Below are 18829 nucleotides of genomic sequence, written 5' to 3' on the forward strand. Positions count from 1 at the left end.
ACCAAGCATAAACTGACAACTATGAAATTACTTTCACATCTATCCAAGAACAATAATTACTTAACGTTAAAGTAAAATACAAGTATCATCGTGTCTTTTGCGTTTCTATGCTTTTGTTAATATTAAGTAATAGGTTTATTTGTTTGATGTAATTGCCGAAAATTTTAGGTAAAAGTCGACGATCGATAAAAAAATTAAAATTTATGTGGCATCAAAGCACTGTACAAAATATATATAAACAAAAAATAACATGGCCACCTGCTGCTGTCTTCTCGCTGCCTCTCTTTCGTAATTATAGATTGACTAGAGTCTATGTTTAACTAAGATGCCACGCAACTTACATTTGTCACCGTTAAACGTCAACGATCAATTATATTTGTATTGTCAGATTTTGTGCCGACTGCATGCTTTCTGAGTGATGCGTCGGTCGTCGTCGGCATCTCAAAAAATAAATAGTTTGCCGGTTATACAATATTTGAAGACATAATTTACTTATATACGTAAATAAGTAATATATATGAATACTCTGTGAGATAGTCTAAGATCAAAACAGCTGGTCAACAATGACTGCCGACGTTCAAAGCAAGGCGAAAATGCCGCATCTATCTTCTGATAAACAGCTTACTTTTATAAAATTAGCAGTTTTATCAATGGCAGCAATTTTGTGTAAGTACATATAGTTTTACTAATGTTGTGAAAGAGTAATGAAATATTAATACTGAAGTACATAACCGCAACTACATTTTAACAAAAAACTTACGTGGTGTTAGACGTTATCAACTTGGTTGATACCCAGTCCGATAATTTGGAACTGGTTTGCTAACTTTGTTATATTTATTTCTAGCGTTTGCGACACGTTTGTTTTCGGTGCTACGATTCGAGAGCGTAATCCACGAATTCGATCCGTACTTTAACTACAGGACAACTAGATACCTTACAGAAGAAGGATTTTATAACTTTCATAATTGGTTTGATGACAGAGCATGGTATCCTCTAGGCAGAATTATTGGTGGTAAGCTTTCGAAATCCATTAGATTAAAATGGTGTACAACTACTTACTACAAATTATCAACATCTGTGGTTATGTATAATTTATAAAGTTATATCATTAAAACATACTATATGTTTTTTTTTTTTCAAAAAATATATCGGTTGTTAAATTGATGCACTAAAATAATTATTCTTATTCAGGTACCATCTACCCTGGCTTAATGTTAACATCAGCAACATTGTACAACATTATGCAGTTCCTTAATATAACTATAGATATAAGGAATGTGTGTGTCTTCCTTGCACCTTTCTTTTCATCATTAACAACTATTGTTACCTACTTGCTAACAAAGGAGCTTAAGGTAAATTTATTGACCTATTACTATTATTAGAAGACCCTACGCCATTAAATAATAACATGTACCAATAGTTTGAACAAGTTATTTTACCTCCGTAGGATGAAGGTGCTGGCCTGGTTGCTGCAGCAATGATAGCTATTGTACCAGGATACATAAGCCGTTCTGTAGCTGGTAGCTATGATAATGAAGGGATTGCTATATTTTGTATGCTTCTAACTTACTACTTCTGGATTAAAGCTATTAACACTGGTACAATTCTATGGGCTACTATGACAGCTCTTGCATACTTCTACATGGTAAGAATAGTAATTATTTTAAAAGATGTTTGTCTGAACACCTAGAAGTATCTTTATATACATTTGGTTAAAAAAGGCCTGCTGGTAACTAGCAAAGCTTGTTCTTAGCAAAGCATTACATGTTTTTTAAGACTTATTTATTTTTTGATGAGTACTTATCATATACACTGATTGACTTTTTTACCAACCTTTACTGTTAAATTGTAGAGGTTTCAAAGACAATCAAATATCATTAAGATGAAAGTTTCACACTGATAGTTTTCACAAAATGTTCAGTTTTTGCACTTTCATACATTTGAATTTTATATATATTACCACATAATTAGGATAGGATTGTAAGTCAAACAAGTAAGATGCATAAAATCGTAATATATTCAATTAAATATTGGTTGTTTGTAGTTGATCTTAAAGTTTGCTCTACACAAACATATGTATCATTGAGATTGAGTTTGTAGTAGATCAAGTATTGAATATTGATTTAAGGTTAGTCTTTCAAGAGTATATTATGTGGTTGTCTCAAAATATATTATTACTTCAATAAATCACTTGAATATTTTTTTTTGTATTCTTGTAGGTATCATCGTGGGGAGGGTATGTATTTCTCATCAACCTGATACCTCTTCATGTACTGGCACTAATCTTGCTGGGACGCTTTTCCTCGCGAGTGTATGTAGCATATAGTACCCTGTACTGTGTAGGGACTATACTCTCTATGCAGATCTCCTTTGTTGGCTTTCAACCAGTGCAGAGTTCAGAACATATGTTGGTGAGTGTGATACTGGAAGATAAACAAAACTCCTATATACAATTTGGTTATTTCTTAAATTTTAAAATTTATAAAAAGAACAAGTAATGTAATAAAACGTTAACCTCATTCAGAATCTAGGAAAAAAATATATTTAAATTGTTATTTTCTAAAAATGATTTTGTTCATTATTCAGGCTCTTGGAGTATTTGGCTTATGTCAACTTTATGCCTTCACTCAGTACTTGCGTGAGCGGTTATCTCCGCAAAATTTTGAATTATTATTCAAGGCATTAGTTACTACACTACTGGCTACACTTGGTACAGCCATAGTACTGTTCACAGTGACAGGTAAAGATTTGTTTGTATAATTATTCTTAACACATACTGCACAATTTTTTTTTTTCATTTATAATAATAATTAAGAATAAAATAACAAGTGATTCCAATATTTCAGGAAAAATTTCACCTTGGACTGGTAGATTCTATTCCCTTCTAGACCCCTCATATGCTAAGAATCATATTCCTATTATTGGTAAGTCAGTTCTATTTTACAGTACTGTAAATATCAGGAGAAGCTGGTTCTGAAGAAAGGAAGTGAAAAATATATCTATGCTAATCCACTATGATTATTCTTTCAGCATCTGTAAGTGAACACCAGCCTACATCTTGGTCATCATTTTACTTTGACCTTCAAGTGCTGGTGTTTCTGTTCCCCGCTGGTCTGTATTTCTGTTTTACTCGCGTCACCGATGCGAACATATTCATCATCTTATATGGAGTGCTCAGTATATACTTTGCTGTAAGTAAAACTATTGCCACATTTTAATTCCATGAATAAAGAATTCAACCAAACTTAGTTGGAAGCATTCTTGTGAGAGAAATTTCAGTGATTTGTTTACAGCCATGATATAATTGCTGTTCATAGATATGTATTTAAAATAAAGTATAGCTATCTCTATAGATAGATAGGCAAAGATTACTTTTACTGTATTTTCATAAATGATGATTACATTAAGTTGGAGTATGTAGAGTCAATGTTGAGTTTACTCCACTGATTCCATATAATGACTTTTACACTTTGATCGCTGACCTATCTTAGACAATCTAAACATTCAACCAATCTATTCCGGTCTTACCTTGCATAATTTTTTCAGGGTGTGATGGTTCGTCTTATGCTAGTATTAGCCCCGGTCATGTGTATAGTCTCTGGCATAGCGGCATCGAGTTTGTTAAGCCTTCATGTGAAAGACATTGAGCCAAAGGTTGAGAAACCAGAGAAGAAAAAGAAACATGAAAATAATTTAGTATTTAGATCAGAGGTGAGTAATTATTATATTTTTATTTATATTACGATACCTATGAGGGCTCTGAAGATTAGATATATTTTAATTATCTCTAGGTTGGAGCATTGTTCGTATGTGTGTTGGGATGTCTGTTAGTGTCATACGTGTTCCACTGCACCTGGGTAACGTCAGAGGCATACTCTTCACCTTCCATAGTTCTGTCTGCGCGTGCGCATGACGGGGCCAGGATCATCTTTGACGACTTTAGGGAAGCTTACACTTGGCTGAAGATGAACACGCCTCAGGTATTGTAATTTATATCAGATAATTGTAAATCTTAGAGCAGGTATGGGCAACCTTTGACATGTTGCTAAACTTTAGCTTGCAAATACGTTTGCGGGCCGTGTTTATAAGTAGGTAGTAGTAATATTTTTTGCGATAGATATTAGACATGAAATAATACGACTATACAATTCTTTAAAATGACAAAATTAAGTTTAAAAAAATGGTAAATTTAATTCGAAATTAAATTTGAAATTCGTTTTTAATTGGGTATTTTTCAAAATGCCGCTGGTTGCCCATATATGTCTTAAGAGTCTTAAGTCCAATTCATCCGAACCGGTAACAAAATTAAAAATAATTTTAAAAATATTTACGTAATTACTTGTCTAACATAGACAGATACATCTAAAACTTTTTGTAGGACGCCAAAGTGATGTCTTGGTGGGACTATGGGTACCAGATAACGGCTATGGCGAATCGAACGGTGATAGTGGATAACAATACGTGGAATAATACGCACATATCAAGAGTCGGACAGGCTATGGCTTCCACAGAGGATAAAGCGTACGAAATCATGCGAGAATTAGATGTCGACTATGTACTCGTTATATTTGGAGGGCTTGTGGGATATTCGTCTGATGGTGAGTTGTTTAAAGAATGTATTATTTTGTTAAATGAAGAGATTTCTCGAAAAAGCCTAATGCCAAATGCTATATGTTCCCATTCATGAACTATCATAATTTTATGTTTTAATTTGTCACTATGTCATTAATTGTCTATTCCTTGTTGGTTATTAGGTAGCATGTTAATTAAAAAAACGCGGTGAAAATATATGTTATTTATTTTATTGCATATTCTGCGACATGAACAGTCGGATACTTATTCTTGGTACCAAATATGAAAATTTAAATGTTCATAATATTATGTACATAAATGAAATAATGTATAGCAAATAAGAATTATAGTAGTTCGCATAACTGCCACGCCGGTACTATAATTGAGACTCAATTATTTTGGACTCCATTTATCTTCTATCAATTTCCTAGATATCAACAAATTCCTATGGATGGTTCGTATTGGAGGCAGTACAGATCGCGGTGCGCATATTCGCGAAGCAGACTACTACACGCCCAGTGGAGAGTTCCGTATTGATGCCGATGGATCTAACACGTTGCTTAATTGCCTCATGTACAAAATGAGCTACTACAAGTTTGGTCTAGTTTATACTGAGGGTGGTAAGTCATACACATTATTAACCTTAATTAAGACCACATAGTTGTCAAATATCTTATGCCTGACATAAACGTCGGTGTAACCCCCCTTATGTGTTTTTTTTTAAATTATATTTGAAGGTTGCCTGCGTCATTAGACACTATATATTTCGATTGCACATTTGACATTAGCTACTGTCATTTTGTAAAATACCACATATAATAGTGTAGTGATGAACACAAAAATTGATAAACAATTAACAAGCGATTTATGTTTATGTAATCATAATATTGGTGTGCCAATTAAAGACTAAATTAATGATTTTTATTTAAATAAATGCATAATTTTTCATAATAGTTATTTATTACTTAGTAACCTCTGCTTTATTTTATAAATACATATTTTTATTTTTTATTATAGTATAGTTTACAGTTTTTTGTGAACTTTGAGTGAATCTTTTTGTTTTGGTTTTCAATCAAAATGGATCCTAAGCCAAGTAAATCACAAAAAGACGTGGATGTTTTCTTGTCCCCAAGAAAAAACCGTCCACGAAAAGCTTTCACTGTTACTGAAAAAATAATGATATACTTAGTTTCTATTAAAGTAGTAATTGTTTAGATATACTACTATAAACCAGAGGAATCGATCTAGAAATATTCCATTAATAATTTCGCAACGTTACTATTTAGTACTTGTCATAACGTTGCAACACTAGAATTGTTAAATCTGGAATCGAATTAAACGTTTAAGTATAAACCAAGTGTATGAATGTACAGCAAATACAGATCAGGAAATATCGGGTTCGTAAGGGAAATAAAAATACATCAATTATTTATTTTAAAAAAATTAAAGTTTCTTAGTTTAAATACGTGTAAGCTATCGGTTCTGCGGTTGCTTTCGTTTACGACATCCGTCCCATCGTAGAATTAGATGTATGGAGGGGAGATTCATCTTTTATACAAAATAGTAGACTATAATATCTCCTATGTGAGAGTCTGAAAAAATATTTTTTACAGGCCGACCTCCTGGCTTTGACCGTGTCCGCGGAGCAGAGATAGGCAACAAAGACTTCAATTTGGAAGTACTAGAAGAAGCCTACACCACTGAACATTGGCTAGTTCGTATATACAAAGTCAAGCCTTTGCCCAACCGGGGTGTTTGAGTCAAATTTGACAAGGTAGGGTAAATTTTTGGAACTACTCACATGAAATTTTGTTTTTTAAGATTTTTAACCTAAATTTAAATGCTAACTGATGTGTTCTTGACTCTAATGATAGTAATTACGATAGTATGATAGCATAAATCAAAGTCTATAGATTCATATTGTTTTAATTGTATAGTATTATTTATCAGTCTCTGAATATATACATATATAGGTATATTGCATGTGTTCAATAATTTATTCTTTAATGAAGTTTTGTTTTACATGGTATCTTTTCTAAGAAATTTTTACACACAGTTATTTGTTGCTCGTTTAGTTTAACGAAATTATTAACATTCCATGCACGAAATTAAGTCACAATATAGCAAACTATTTTGAAGCTGTCAAAAGCTCTGTTTCTGTCACAAATGAAGTTGATGATCGAAGAAACTGACAAAGCAATTTCAACTTTAGGTTTTCAATACTATTATGAATAATTTAGAGGAATATTGACTAAGCACAAAATTTAGATTATAATTATGTATTGCATGTAGAAGGAAAATGTCAATATTTCAATTTTATATTTTTTTATTGAATTATAATGAAACTGTAAACTGTCGTAGTTATAATGGAGTTGTAAAAATTCATTTTATAAAAATAAAAAAGTTTTAAAATAACTATATGTATTTTATTGTGAGTCTAAACATCATTTATTCCACATATTCTTCATCTTCTCCTTGATCAGAGCACTCTTCTGGTCGAAAGGTGTCGTCATTATTAGGATTCCTGTTTGGTTGAAATCTTTTTGGTCTTATAGCAGTCTGTTCCTTATGAATTCCCATCTGAAAATAAAAATTTTAAATTCCTTAATATTCAATTTCGTAGTATGCTTTTGATTTTGTAAATAAAATATAATAAAAAGGAACTATTTAACAGGACATTTTAAAAATGGCCTGACCATTATAAATGTAATGTTTTAGCTATTCCCAAAATAAGAGTTCAATACAATTTCTAAATTTTAATACAAACCTGGTTCACAAGTTTCCATGGTCCATCATCCATAAATATAAGTCTGAAGGCATTTTTAAGAGGCTTCTTCTTGAACAAATAACATTGTTGTAACAAAGTCTCTAACAAATCTTCGGGAAGATCTGGATGTTGGAAATATAATTATACATTAATATTGTAACAAACAACACAATACCACAAAGAAGCAGTATCAAAAACAATTTGTGGATTTAGGTTTATATAGGTAATAATATCTCTATTTAGACTCTAAAACTCTTGTCTTGCTCTAATTTTAAAAATTAGAGCAACACAAGCCAATTGTGCTTATATGTAGCCTAACTTTACCTGTTTGAATAACAAAAGTCTTAGGGCGTATATCATGAACTCTATAATCAAGAATGAGAATAACTTTTAAATCTAGATTCTCATCATCACTGTGCATGTAAAATGTTACTTCTATATGGGACCCATCAAGTGCCTTGAATAATGTCCCATTTATCGATAAAAGCCTCTGAAAAATAATGAACATTTTTTGAAATTTTATAAACCATACTTCTAAAATTACAAAAAATTTCATATTGTTGTAATAAATTTGAAACTAGAATACACCAAGTTAAATGTGATTATATTGTTTCTGAGTTTACTTTCACTGATTATAATAAAAAAAGGTCAATACGCTTGAATCTTCTTTGACTTTCTTCAACCAAAATGTAGTTTAATAGGGATTTTGACCAAGGAGCTTTGGATACTATCGGTTTATGTCATGGGCTAAGTCATAGTGGATAGGAAAATTAGTGCTAAAATACTTTTAAAGAAATTTTTCTTTATTAATTTTCACCACCATGATACAGAAAACATTATAAAAAATATTATAAAATCTTTATGTAAACATACCTCTAACGATTCATACTGCTGCAATCTATCATAATAGGCTATGAGGGCTTTATGAACAGATAACAGATATTCAGGCTTTAAAATACTATCATAGTCATCTATTATCTCATTTAAATTAAATCCTACAGGCAAAGAGCTATCGGTCACCTCATTGCCACCTAGAACAATTAGATGTACATATAGATCTGTCTCTACTGTTTTCTTCAAAAATATTTATTATTTAGACAGCCTTTTTTTAACATCTTAATATATATATTTCTTGTGTGCGTGTGTATGTGACTGAACTCCTCCTAAACGACTGGACCGATTTAGACGAAATTTTTTGTGTGTGTTCAAGGGGATCTGGGAATGGCTTAGATTCACAATTTTGTCCGCTGGACAATGTTTTTTTAATAAATTTTCAATTTATTAGTTGTTGTTGATTTTGGAATGTTTACATTGGTTCTGACAGACGGCGCTACCATCGCAGTGTCAAATTTTAAATAATATTCGAATTTTAATTTTAGTCTGTCCCGAAATTTAAAAAAAGTTTTGTTATCATTGTGATATATCGTGTGTGACCATGTGCTGGATCGTTAGATATTGTCATAACATTTGAATAATAATTTTCATCAAAATGGCTTATTAAAAATTGAAATTTTGAAATTAAAGACGTGTAGACAGGACAACATCTGTCGGATCCGCTAGTAGTATATAAAATTATATCTGGAGTGCAATATGTACATCCATAGATGTTAACACTACATAGTGAGTTTTGGTAATAAAATTTTTATTTAGTTTTAGAATATGTTTCTCTACAGTTATTATAAAGTATGTAATTATTTACCCGATTTCATTTCTATTCTTAATCCATGCTTGACTACATTTTTAGAGTCATGTTGCATGTGAAACACAATGCAGCAGTGGTCATTTTTGGAATACGACTGAACTTCGAGCCCAGTTAATAAAGTCATAAGTTCCAATTTCTGTTTCATAACTCCTACTGAATTACTCAAGACTATGTTCTGAAAAAGAAAATCTATGTAAAAATTATATACTCAACTTAAATGAAATTGCTACTAGTTCTAATAAAGGTACCTCTGGTCTACTAAATACTTCATTATCGGGTATTTTTATTGAGGGAATGGTCCGCTTATAAGAATTTCTTTTAATTTGAAACAACTGAGTCTGCAGTCCGCATAGCTTTTCACTTAACGTTTTGATTCTCTGCTGGATCTCCGCACAATCATCATCAACAGACACCCCTATACAAAAAAAAATATTTGTTTATAAAAGAAACTACTAAAATCCAACAATAATAAAAAAACTTAACGTTTACCTTGTTTACGAATAAGATTTGGAATTTTTAGTTGACGTTTCTTGTCCATAATATTTGACTTACTTGCCAAAGGGTTTAAATTGAAATGTTGATAATTGCTAAGAGTTATTTGAAATGTATATTGTATATTTTTCTATGCTAAGCCATTTAATTTTTACATTTAAATATTTTCAGTTATGACCATAGAGTTCCATAGACTACCGTCAAGTCGACGTACATTGTCTATATATTATCACAGATGTGTAATGTGTATGTATAGGTTGTCATGTGTAAGTTGGCGTGTGGCAGAAAAAGGTACTAATTTTGACAGTTGTGTTGACAGTTCTAACAGCTTGGTAGCCTCACGTGTGTCGGTGCTAATAATTTGTGTTTTAAAGTGTAAAAATCATTACGAAACATGCCAAAAGTAGTGCGGAGTGCAGCTAGAGAAATTATTCTAGCTGTAAAACGTTTTTGTGAAGAGGAGAAACGTAACAATGGGCCGATTATTCCATTTCAACAAGTGAATGCTCGAACAGCGGCTTTGACAGGTAAAGTATTGCCAGTTAAAAGTGATATTTATATCCCCAAATTTAGGGAAAAATAATAATTGCTTTTGAAAGTAAATGTGATTGATGGATAACTTAAAATATTTTTTGTTTTATTTAAGGTGTTTCTGAAAGAACCGTGAACCGTATAGTTTCAGAGGGAAAAATCATGGAAAGTAATTTTACAGCGAGAACTGAAGTCCCTAATCAAGCAGCTCAAGGACCTTCCACATCCACAGCTTGTGATGACAATTCCACACCAGAGAACACTACTTCCGAGGCTAAGACGATAAAACTAGTCACTCCAGGTAAAAGTAGAAAAAGAAAATTAACTGTTTCTGATTTGGATGGAATTATCACGACGAGATGAATGGAGATAACTTCAGTAAATGGCTACAAGAAAAGCTTATCCCAAACTTAGAGCCCAATTCATTAATAGTGATGGACAATGCGTCATATCACTGTATTAAAATAAATAAACGCGTGACAATGAACAGTAAGAAACAAGAGATGCAAGATTTCATAAAAAAAAACAATCTTTCATACTTGGAAACCATGAAAAAAGCAGAATTGTATGAAATTATAAAAACAATCAATCAGGAGAATGTCTACTTAATTGATGAAATATTAAAGAAACATGGTCATAAGGCTGTAAGACTTCCGCCTTATCATTGTGACTTTAATGCAATAGAATTCATTTGGAGTTCGTTCAAAAGAATATTTGCAGACACAAATGTTACTGGCCTCTCTGAAAACATGGAACAGAGAATCCATAGTGCATTTTCCAAAATAACTGCTGAAGAATGGCAGAAACACTGTAATCACGTTATAAATGTTGAAAATAATTATCGTATGACAGACAACCGCCTTGAAACAGTAATGGAACCATTTTTAATTGATTTGAATAGCAGCGACTCAGATTCTTCTGACACAGATGACTCTGAAGAATTCATGGAAGGAATAATGCCTCTAACAGACCATAATTACTATAAAAAATAATTTTTTGTTATTGAGTTTTTTATTTACCTTTAATGTAATATCTAAGAATATCCATCAATCCAAACTAAACAAAAAAAGTGGCAACACAGAGGGTTGTAGGAGGCGCCGCCACTGGAACGCCAACTTATACTTGACAGTCTATATCACAGTGGTATTATTATATAATATTATACTTTTGCTACAGCCTAATTATTAAGCTTCTAGTAAAATATTGGTACATATAATAATTATGACAACTATTGTTTCCTCAATGTCGGTAGAAACTAGTAAAATTAAACAAACCGGTCATTTATTAATTTGTTCGTATTCAGTAATAACTCCTTTATCTTAAAAAAGTAATAAGTGTATAACTGTATCTATATTTCCAGGTAAATGAGTTAGCCAGATTGATTATTAGATTGATTTTTTTTTTTGTTTTTTTTTCTCGACTATTACAGACGTGAAATATTTTTCCCCACCAAATTAAACTATCTGAGATATATCCAGACTAATATATTATAGCTGACGGAGAAAGTGAAGAAAATTGATTAAGTCAGGTAAACTTAAACAGGTAGTTTAAGGATTAAACGTGCAGAATGGAAGGTAAAAAAGGGCAATAGCTGACAATTAACGATATCATGGAGCAGGAAGGCTGACTGAACTGGACTGGAAGCGATTGTTGACAAAACAGCAGTCGTAGGAACAAGTATCAAATATTTACTTACTTTAACGTTGGCTGTTTAAGTTTCAAAGGTTAATAGAGACAATACATTACTTACAATAATAATAATGACTATGGAATCAATTTTATTGTCGAATATTAATTAGTCGCTAATGTACAAATGTTTTATTTTTTGCAAGTGAATAGCCACCACCCGCCCTCCTTTCAATTCTCCTCCTCAAAACACGTCTGGACGGGTAGCAGGACTCTTCGTTCAACCTGAGAGCAAAGTAGCATTCGGTCGTATCTTCAGCAGCCAATTCCTTAAGTTGAGTTGGTAGGTTGCGTTGTACCCATGAATGGGTCTTCTATTAATCTATTTTCGAACCTATACTTTTCATGGTCTTGCAAGTTCAGCTTCCAAAACTTCTAACGTCCAATCTTGCTGATCGACGGCAAACAACGGAATTTACTTAACAGAGCTACTAATCAAGAATTGGACACTACTTTCACTACACACCTGCGTTAATCATCCTCAATTACTGATCACTTGCACTCGTACTAATCAAAGTGAATACAGGCCTTTAGATGGCAAATGATAGTAATGCCAATTCTCCGACATATGTATCCCCAATATAAATTATAGACATTTGACATACTAAGAGTTATCTACGTGAATAGCCACTTTGTTAATACTTAGTAGATTATCTCCATTCGATTAGGGTCATAAAAAACGAAAGTACGACAGTTATAAAGAAATTAAAATTATACCAAGAAAGTGATAATCAACAGTTTGTATTTGCAGTACGGTGCCTGATTTTAGTAGCCTTTATAAAAAGTGGAATTACTTCGTATAAATACGATAGTGAAAAATAAAATTTAAAAAGCATTGAAATATAAAAATATTTAATTTATTAAAAATAAATTCACATAGTATTCACATGAAATTCAATCGAACTTTAAAGTTTTTGCTCCTATTAATTTAATTTCATCTTCTGTTAAGCGACCTTCAGATAAACGAACACGCAACCTGTAAGAAATACATAATATTAGTAGAAAAAAGGACCATTTACTATAGCACAACAATAACAATTATGAATTCGAGTAATAGGTAAAAATAAGACTTATTTAACAACTTGTATAGCTTCAACTATTGTTTCTGAACTATTTATTTAATATAAGTCACGACTCCCGAAATAGCCAAAAAGTTAACAAAAATAGTCTTGCAACTTTATTCTATGAAAGTACCTCTCTTCATTATGTTTGACCGACCATAGTTCAGGCATAAAACGTGGCTTCATAGTCTGTAGGAAGTGTTCTCGCCAAATCTCTTCCAGACGAAGCAAGCCTTCTCGTTGTAAAAAGTATTCTGTCACTTTAAATCCATGGCATTCGTAGTCTGCGTTTTCAATGCTGTTAAAAATATTTTTGTAAAAAAGTGCAGGCAGTCCATTGACCATTAAAAAAAGCTTTCTTTATGTCACCGGAAAATAACAAAATGAGCAAGTTAATAAATTTTCTAGGAAATTGATAAGCTTTCGTATGATTCTAAACGAGAGAAACATTGTAATATTTTACACCCACATTTTCGCCAATTTATCAATTTGCGACGTCTCGTGATAAACTAAAGGGGTCGTAAGATTCTAACCGTAGGTTAGGTTAAATTATGAATTATTCAACCAATCAGGGCGCACATGCCGTTCGGTTATTGCTTACTATTACTATTTTACGTGTGAGCTCGGTAAGTTTATCAATTTGCGAAAATGAGGTCATAAAATAATTCATTTCTCGTTTAGAATCATACGAAAATTTAAAAATTTCCTACGAAATAAATAAACTTGCGGATTGTGTTATATACACTAATATTATAAAGAACAAAAAGTATTTTTGTAACGAATATATTTAAAACCGATTGGACGGATAGATTTTTTTTACTATTACAGTGCTATACGTATTACATAGGAAACATTTATTTCCAAAAATAAATGTCCAGCCGGCAGACCATTAAATACCTGTGCTATCTTAATTATTATTTTTGCCTATTATTATAAGTAAATTAATATATATAGGCAAAAATAATAATTAAGAGAATAAACTACATAAAAAAAGGAGCTTTACCAAAATAACTATTGATATGAAATAAAACTTTTTTTTATAAATACTTATTAATCGTTACAATTAATAAAATGAATAGATTAATACAATATATGTACTTTTTTAAGCATCTTATCAACTATCACAATGAAGGAATATGAGGAAATTTAATAAATCATACAAAAGTTCAATAGACCTTTCGTGATATATGGAAACAACAAATAAAAATTTGAATTCAAAAAGTAAAGTAACTATATTATGTCTTACACGACAGAAATTTCGGCGGCTTCGGCAAGTAGTACTTCAGTGATCTCATCGTACTGTGGATAATGCTGAAGCAATATATCTTCTAGCTCTTTACGCCGCGACCCCGGAAGATTATGTTTCTTCGATTGATATAATAATGCTCGGGCAGCTGATCGAATTTTTCTGTAACAATGGTAACTATCATAAATATGACAGAGAGAGAACCGACGTGCCGGTTATTCAGACTAATATTAGGTTTTTTTTTTGTTTGTTCGCAATTATTATTTTTTGATTATGTATGTTTTTTTTTTTAAACTATTACAAAAGTTATTCAGACTAATATTAGGTTTTTTTTTTTTGTTTGTTCGCAATTATTATTTTTTGATTATGTATGTTTTTTTTTTAAAACTATTACAAAAGTTATTCAGACTAATATTAGGTTAGGTTAGATAGGTGGACTCACTTTCCGCAACTAGACTCAAATTTGGTCCGTTTTGCGTAAAGACCTGGCTAATTTAGCCAGCCTAGCTCCTTCCAGAAGCACAGAAGTCTCCTGGGCACTTCACAGGCTTCACGGAGCGACCTCACTGTTCCGAGGATTTCCGTTCGTTTCAAACTAATATTATACTTATTAATTTTACTTGTTTATAAAAATAAACACATATATTCTGTACTTAATAGTTAAATAATTGGTGTTGAACCATAATGACGTAACAGGTTTGTCAACATAACGTTAAAAAGGTAATTTAGCACTGCAGTTCTATACTGACTATACGATTTCAGTCCGTCCTTATGATTATTATATTAGTAGCTAAATAAAGTTTCATTTAAAATGAGTAATTATTTAACACTTGGAAAAGATTACTTTTTGGCTTTAAATACCTGGTTGCATTTGTTTTCTTTGTTATAAAGTTATTTATAGGCTTTCTGTGCCTTTCATGCTTCTATGTATACCAAAATAGAAGGTAGATTTGTACTTTATACTAAATTAAATTTGTCACCGGTTGACATAAAAATAGTCCCAACGTCACTATTTACGTAGTATTTTTTTAATAATAATAATAATTATATTACTGTGGTTAAAAGATATTTACTTGCAGTCAGCATCTTCTACATATTTGGCCTTGTTGTGATCAGCAAAGGGCGCATCGCAGAGGCGTGCCAGGTCTTCTCGAACAGCCTGATCCAGCATGTTACTCCGTTGGTGACATGACACGCATAAGAGGAGAACATCGTGAGATGAATGGTCCTTCATCACCTCTGAATGCAGAAATTAAATGCTTAAAGAACACACGTCTCGGATATAAAATGCAATCACCTTTGAGAAAAAAATTTAAAAACAAATTTAGGATATTATTGTAAAGGTCTATAAAATATTAAGAATAAAACAATGGAGTCACAATAAATTATAACTACATGTATTGCAATTGTTTTATTTATTTAAGTTTTGATGCTGAAAACATATTCCTAGGTTTTGTTTATAAATATAAAAAAATAAAGTTTCAGAAACTTAAAAACCTATAAAATATTTTCTAAGTCACAAACATTCTCTTACCTGGAAAGTACTTCCTATACTCCCTCGGGACAACATTCTTCCGTATATAGGAATTACGTTCACCGCACACTACACAATGGTTTTGCTTAGTCAGCTGATAATATTTTCCCACATCGCCAACTGATCGACCAGCCGGCTCGAATCGTAGCCTTACAGTCAGAGGATCTTCTGTTACTACATCTGCTAAATGTTTTTCCACATACCTGTAATTTTTTTTGTATGTAATGTGACAAAAAACGGGCAGAACCTCTGAATTAATTATAACTGTGTTACATTACAATAAGATCAACATTTTTAACAATATATTAAAGCAATTAAAATATATCACAAGGAATTCTCTAAGAATCGGTTCAAACTTAACACGAACTATGACAAATCTTGTATGTAAAAATTAAATTAATTTTCGGAGTTGTACTTTTTTTTTTTTTTTTTTTTTCCCTTTGGCTCTAACACTGTTTGTGCATTAGCCAGCGTCAAGTATGGGGAGTTGTACTTATTGCTAAAATTCAAATCTAATGCCCACCTTCCACTGCGTAAGTGTTAAACGAGAAATAGTTAACCGGCGGAAAAGAGTTTCAAATGATAATAGTATTTGACTCTGCTTTTATGGAAGCACATGTATGGTCGTTCGTAAGTCATTGTTGCAGTGGAAGGCTGGCATAAAATTTTATAAATGTTCTGGAGGAAATAAATATAACTCACCATATAGCCTTCTTTGTATCACATGTACATAGCAATTCACCATCAGGTGCTTGTAGAAAACAATTGTGGTAGAGTGGCTTAGATCTGGTTGCATATGGGTACCTCTTGCTAAGGACTATGTCTTTGTTTTTATTTTTTTCTTTGTCTTTAACACTTCAACAGAATATATAAAAAAAATATTTATTCACTTTCTGATCTAACACTATAAATATGAGTATTATGAAAAAGTTTTATTACAAAACTGAATTAATATTTTACAAAACTCAAATTCAAATTTGAATTAGATTCAATGAATGTTGACAAATTTTGAATGACCCATGACAAATGTGTCATTGACACAATATGACATGTATTTTGATAAATATATTATTAACTATCTTTCTCCAATTTTCTCCCATGTAACTTGTAACCTTATCCTCCCATCCAGACCTATCGTTCAAATTTTAGGGAAATTTATTTCTGTTAATAAGTTATAAATAAGATTCTCCCCTCCATACCTTGTACAACATATTATGTTGCCTTCTTGTATATATTATAATATGTCTGTGTTCTATCTTTATTGTGACATCAACTTTGTTTTAGGTAACTCAGCCTAGATTGAATTGATCCTCACTGTGTTATGACTTAGAACACAACATTGGCCGAAATGTGATTTAAGTTGATTAAAAAGAAAGTTAAGATGATTATTACTTGGCTTGAATTATTTAGTAAGAAGGAAGTGTCCAATAACACTACTTACAGTCTATTAAGGGGAAGACCTATGCTTTATTTAAAACATACATAGTAGTACATATAACATGCAGTTGAGTGGTCACATAAAAAAGGACAGTATTGTGTAATATAAATTGTTTACCCATTTTTTACTTTCTTCACAACTTTAGTTTTAAAACATACATCAGCATATTTCCTGCATATGTCATCTTTATTAATACATTTCCCGAAATTCAGTGGCAGCCAATTCAATTTAAACTTCTTGTTCATTAGTTGAACAAATATTTTTATAGCAACATGTGCATCAGCAGCAGCGTAACTCACTTGTCGTTCTGTTAATTCATCTGCACACCAGTCACTGCAACGTATCTATTAATTGGTTACTAATCAAAGCTTAATGTTTTTATCAAAGGGATAATAACATTAAAGTTTAAGTTACTTTACTAATAAGAAGAATGACATCAAAAAAAATGTTAGAAGTAAACAAATTGTTACTTCTAAGACTTTTCTTTAAAATTATAGCCACAATATCTAAACTAAAATTATAAGTGTAATTTAATGAACTTAAAATTTCTTACTCTCCATGTCTTATCCAGTGTAACACCAAGAAGAGACAATGATAATGCAGCTAATCCTCCAGGATCATATCCATATTGCTGAACAATGTGTCTTATATCTAATGTTGATTTAATAAAAACACCATAATCTGCAGCTACATATTTAGCATCATCTACTGGAGCCACACCAACTTTGTATATTTTTTCATCTTCAAGTAAAACCTGAAACATAGATATTTATTGGTAAGAAGGTTATACATACAAAAGATATATAACCTTTATTAGTAAATCATTGTTCACTTATACCAATATAATAAAGGAACAAATTTATTAAAAGAAAATAAATGGTTACAACGCATTATATGTACTTACCTTTAACGATGTTGGTACACACATCATTTTATTCAAACGGAATAGACAACAATATCCATCAAATGTAGAGATTTGAACCAAGGCTATAGGCTTTCTCTTTCCTTGTTCAGTTACCCATTCACAATCAAACCCTACAGCATGGTGGGTAAGGCACCTTCTAAAATAAAAACTTATTGGTAATATAGAATATGTCACCTAGAAAAATGTCCATGAAGATTCATAGAAGACAGCTGGTACAGTATATGAATAACGCGGTAGCAGGCACTCAAAAAGTGAGAAAGTTTTGTCACAGGTACACGTCTTACCTTCGAATTTCGTTTACCAATTCTTCACAATCCTCTACATTATGAACAACACTAATAGTTAAATAATTAAAAGCTTCCACAGCATAACGTGGTTGTTTACTTTTAAATGCATAATAGATAACACCAGCTAAGGAAATCGCGAGGGCTGAAGAGGTTATAGCGATCCATTTTAATTCTGACATTATTTTTTATATAATGAGAGTATTTATATGTTTATCTGAGTTTCTGATAGTCATGTAATAAAGAAAATAAATATAACCGCCAGAAAACAGTTAAAAGTAATGTGCTATTTCCATTTTCTTGTAAAATACATTTCATTATATTTTAGAATAATTCCTACAGGTTACAAATTTAATACAAATTACAAATATAGTTTCACAGACTTAGTATACGTCCTTTATATACAGAACAACCTAAAATATTTTCATTCCGGAAACCCGAATAGTCTCTACGGTAACATAGCAAAATTTTGGTATGTACTAGACAGGTAGGCTAAGTAAAATCACAAGAAGAAGAAATGAACTTTGTAAGAAAATAATAAACCTAAGCGTTAATGCATGTAGGTAGTTTTCCAATTACAGAGCATAATGC

At 31.6% G+C, this 18829-nt stretch overlaps 3 protein-coding genes and 1 long non-coding RNA gene across 4 annotated transcripts; 2 read left to right on the forward strand and 2 right to left on the reverse strand.

Moving 5' to 3' along the window:
- The first annotated feature begins 380 nt into the window (after positions 1–380).
- LOC110992286 (dolichyl-diphosphooligosaccharide--protein glycosyltransferase subunit STT3A) lies at positions 381–6813 on the forward strand. Its single transcript, XM_022258039.2, has 13 exons — positions 381–666; positions 845–1012; positions 1192–1352; positions 1448–1645; positions 2220–2411; positions 2587–2740; positions 2847–2924; positions 3031–3191; positions 3547–3711; positions 3792–3980; positions 4379–4598; positions 5004–5192; positions 6186–6813. Exons 1-13 carry the CDS (start codon positions 564–566, stop codon positions 6329–6331), a joined length of 2124 nt encoding a protein of 707 aa, XP_022113731.1. The 5' UTR covers positions 381–563; the 3' UTR covers positions 6332–6813.
- A 163-nt stretch (positions 6814–6976) lies between these two features.
- LOC110992287 lies at positions 6977–9712 on the reverse strand. Its single transcript, XM_022258040.2, has 7 exons — positions 9531–9712; positions 9290–9456; positions 9039–9216; positions 8213–8370; positions 7664–7829; positions 7340–7461; positions 6977–7152 (listed from the first exon to the last, which is right to left on the reverse strand). Exons 1-7 carry the CDS (start codon positions 9577–9579, stop codon positions 7021–7023), a joined length of 972 nt encoding a protein of 323 aa, XP_022113732.2. The 5' UTR covers positions 9580–9712; the 3' UTR covers positions 6977–7020.
- Positions 9713–9999: 287 nt separating this feature from the next.
- On the forward strand, positions 10000–10573 carry LOC123689524. Its single transcript, XR_006750476.1, has 2 exons — positions 10000–10060; positions 10180–10573. It is a non-coding gene; the product is annotated as an uncharacterized LOC123689524 (long non-coding RNA).
- Positions 10574–12585: 2012 nt separating this feature from the next.
- Positions 12586–18758, reverse strand: LOC110992319 (exonuclease 3'-5' domain-containing protein 2). Its single transcript, XM_022258076.2, has 10 exons — positions 18239–18758; positions 17934–18090; positions 17583–17783; positions 17147–17373; positions 16294–16446; positions 15592–15794; positions 15131–15296; positions 14058–14219; positions 12945–13109; positions 12586–12726 (listed from the first exon to the last, which is right to left on the reverse strand). Exons 1-10 carry the CDS (start codon positions 18418–18420, stop codon positions 12645–12647), a joined length of 1698 nt encoding a protein of 565 aa, XP_022113768.2. The 5' UTR covers positions 18421–18758; the 3' UTR covers positions 12586–12644.
- Positions 18759–18829: the final 71 nt, after the last annotated feature.

The sequence above is a fragment of the Pieris rapae genome, chromosome 10, assembly GCF_905147795.1.
Source record: "Pieris rapae chromosome 10, ilPieRapa1.1, whole genome shotgun sequence".
Taxonomy (NCBI): Eukaryota; Metazoa; Arthropoda; class Insecta; order Lepidoptera; family Pieridae; genus Pieris; species Pieris rapae.

Bases quoted from the DNA above. Each gene is read 5' to 3' on its own strand.
- LOC110992286 (XM_022258039.2), top strand. From the start codon at position 564: ATGACTGCCGACGTTCAAAGCAAGGCGAAAATGCCGCATCTATCTTCT. The intron at 3,192-3,546 runs GTAAGTAAAACT...TAATTTTTTCAG, and splicing joins TGCTCAGTATATACTTTGCT to GGTGTGATGGTTCGTCTTAT. The intron at 3,981-4,378 runs GTATTGTAATTT...AACTTTTTGTAG, and splicing joins TGAAGATGAACACGCCTCAG to GACGCCAAAGTGATGTCTTG.
- LOC110992287 (XM_022258040.2), bottom strand. From the start codon at position 9,579: ATGGACAAGAAACGTCAACTAAAAATTCCAAATCTTATTCGTAAACAA. The intron at 7,830-8,212 runs GTATGTTTACAT...ATTATTTTTCAG, and splicing joins AGCAGTATGAATCGTTAGAG to AGGCTTTTATCGATAAATGG. The intron at 7,462-7,663 runs GTAAAGTTAGGC...TCCAACATCCAG, and splicing joins GACTTTTGTTATTCAAACAG to ATCTTCCCGAAGATTTGTTA.
- LOC110992319 (XM_022258076.2), bottom strand. From the start codon at position 18,420: ATGTCAGAATTAAAATGGATCGCTATAACCTCTTCAGCCCTCGCGATT. The intron at 17,374-17,582 runs GTAAGAAATTTT...ACCAATTAATAG, and splicing joins CACTGGATAAGACATGGAGA to ATACGTTGCAGTGACTGGTG. The intron at 12,727-12,944 runs GTACTTTCATAG...TATTTCTTACAG, and splicing joins GTCAAACATAATGAAGAGAG to GTTGCGTGTTCGTTTATCTG.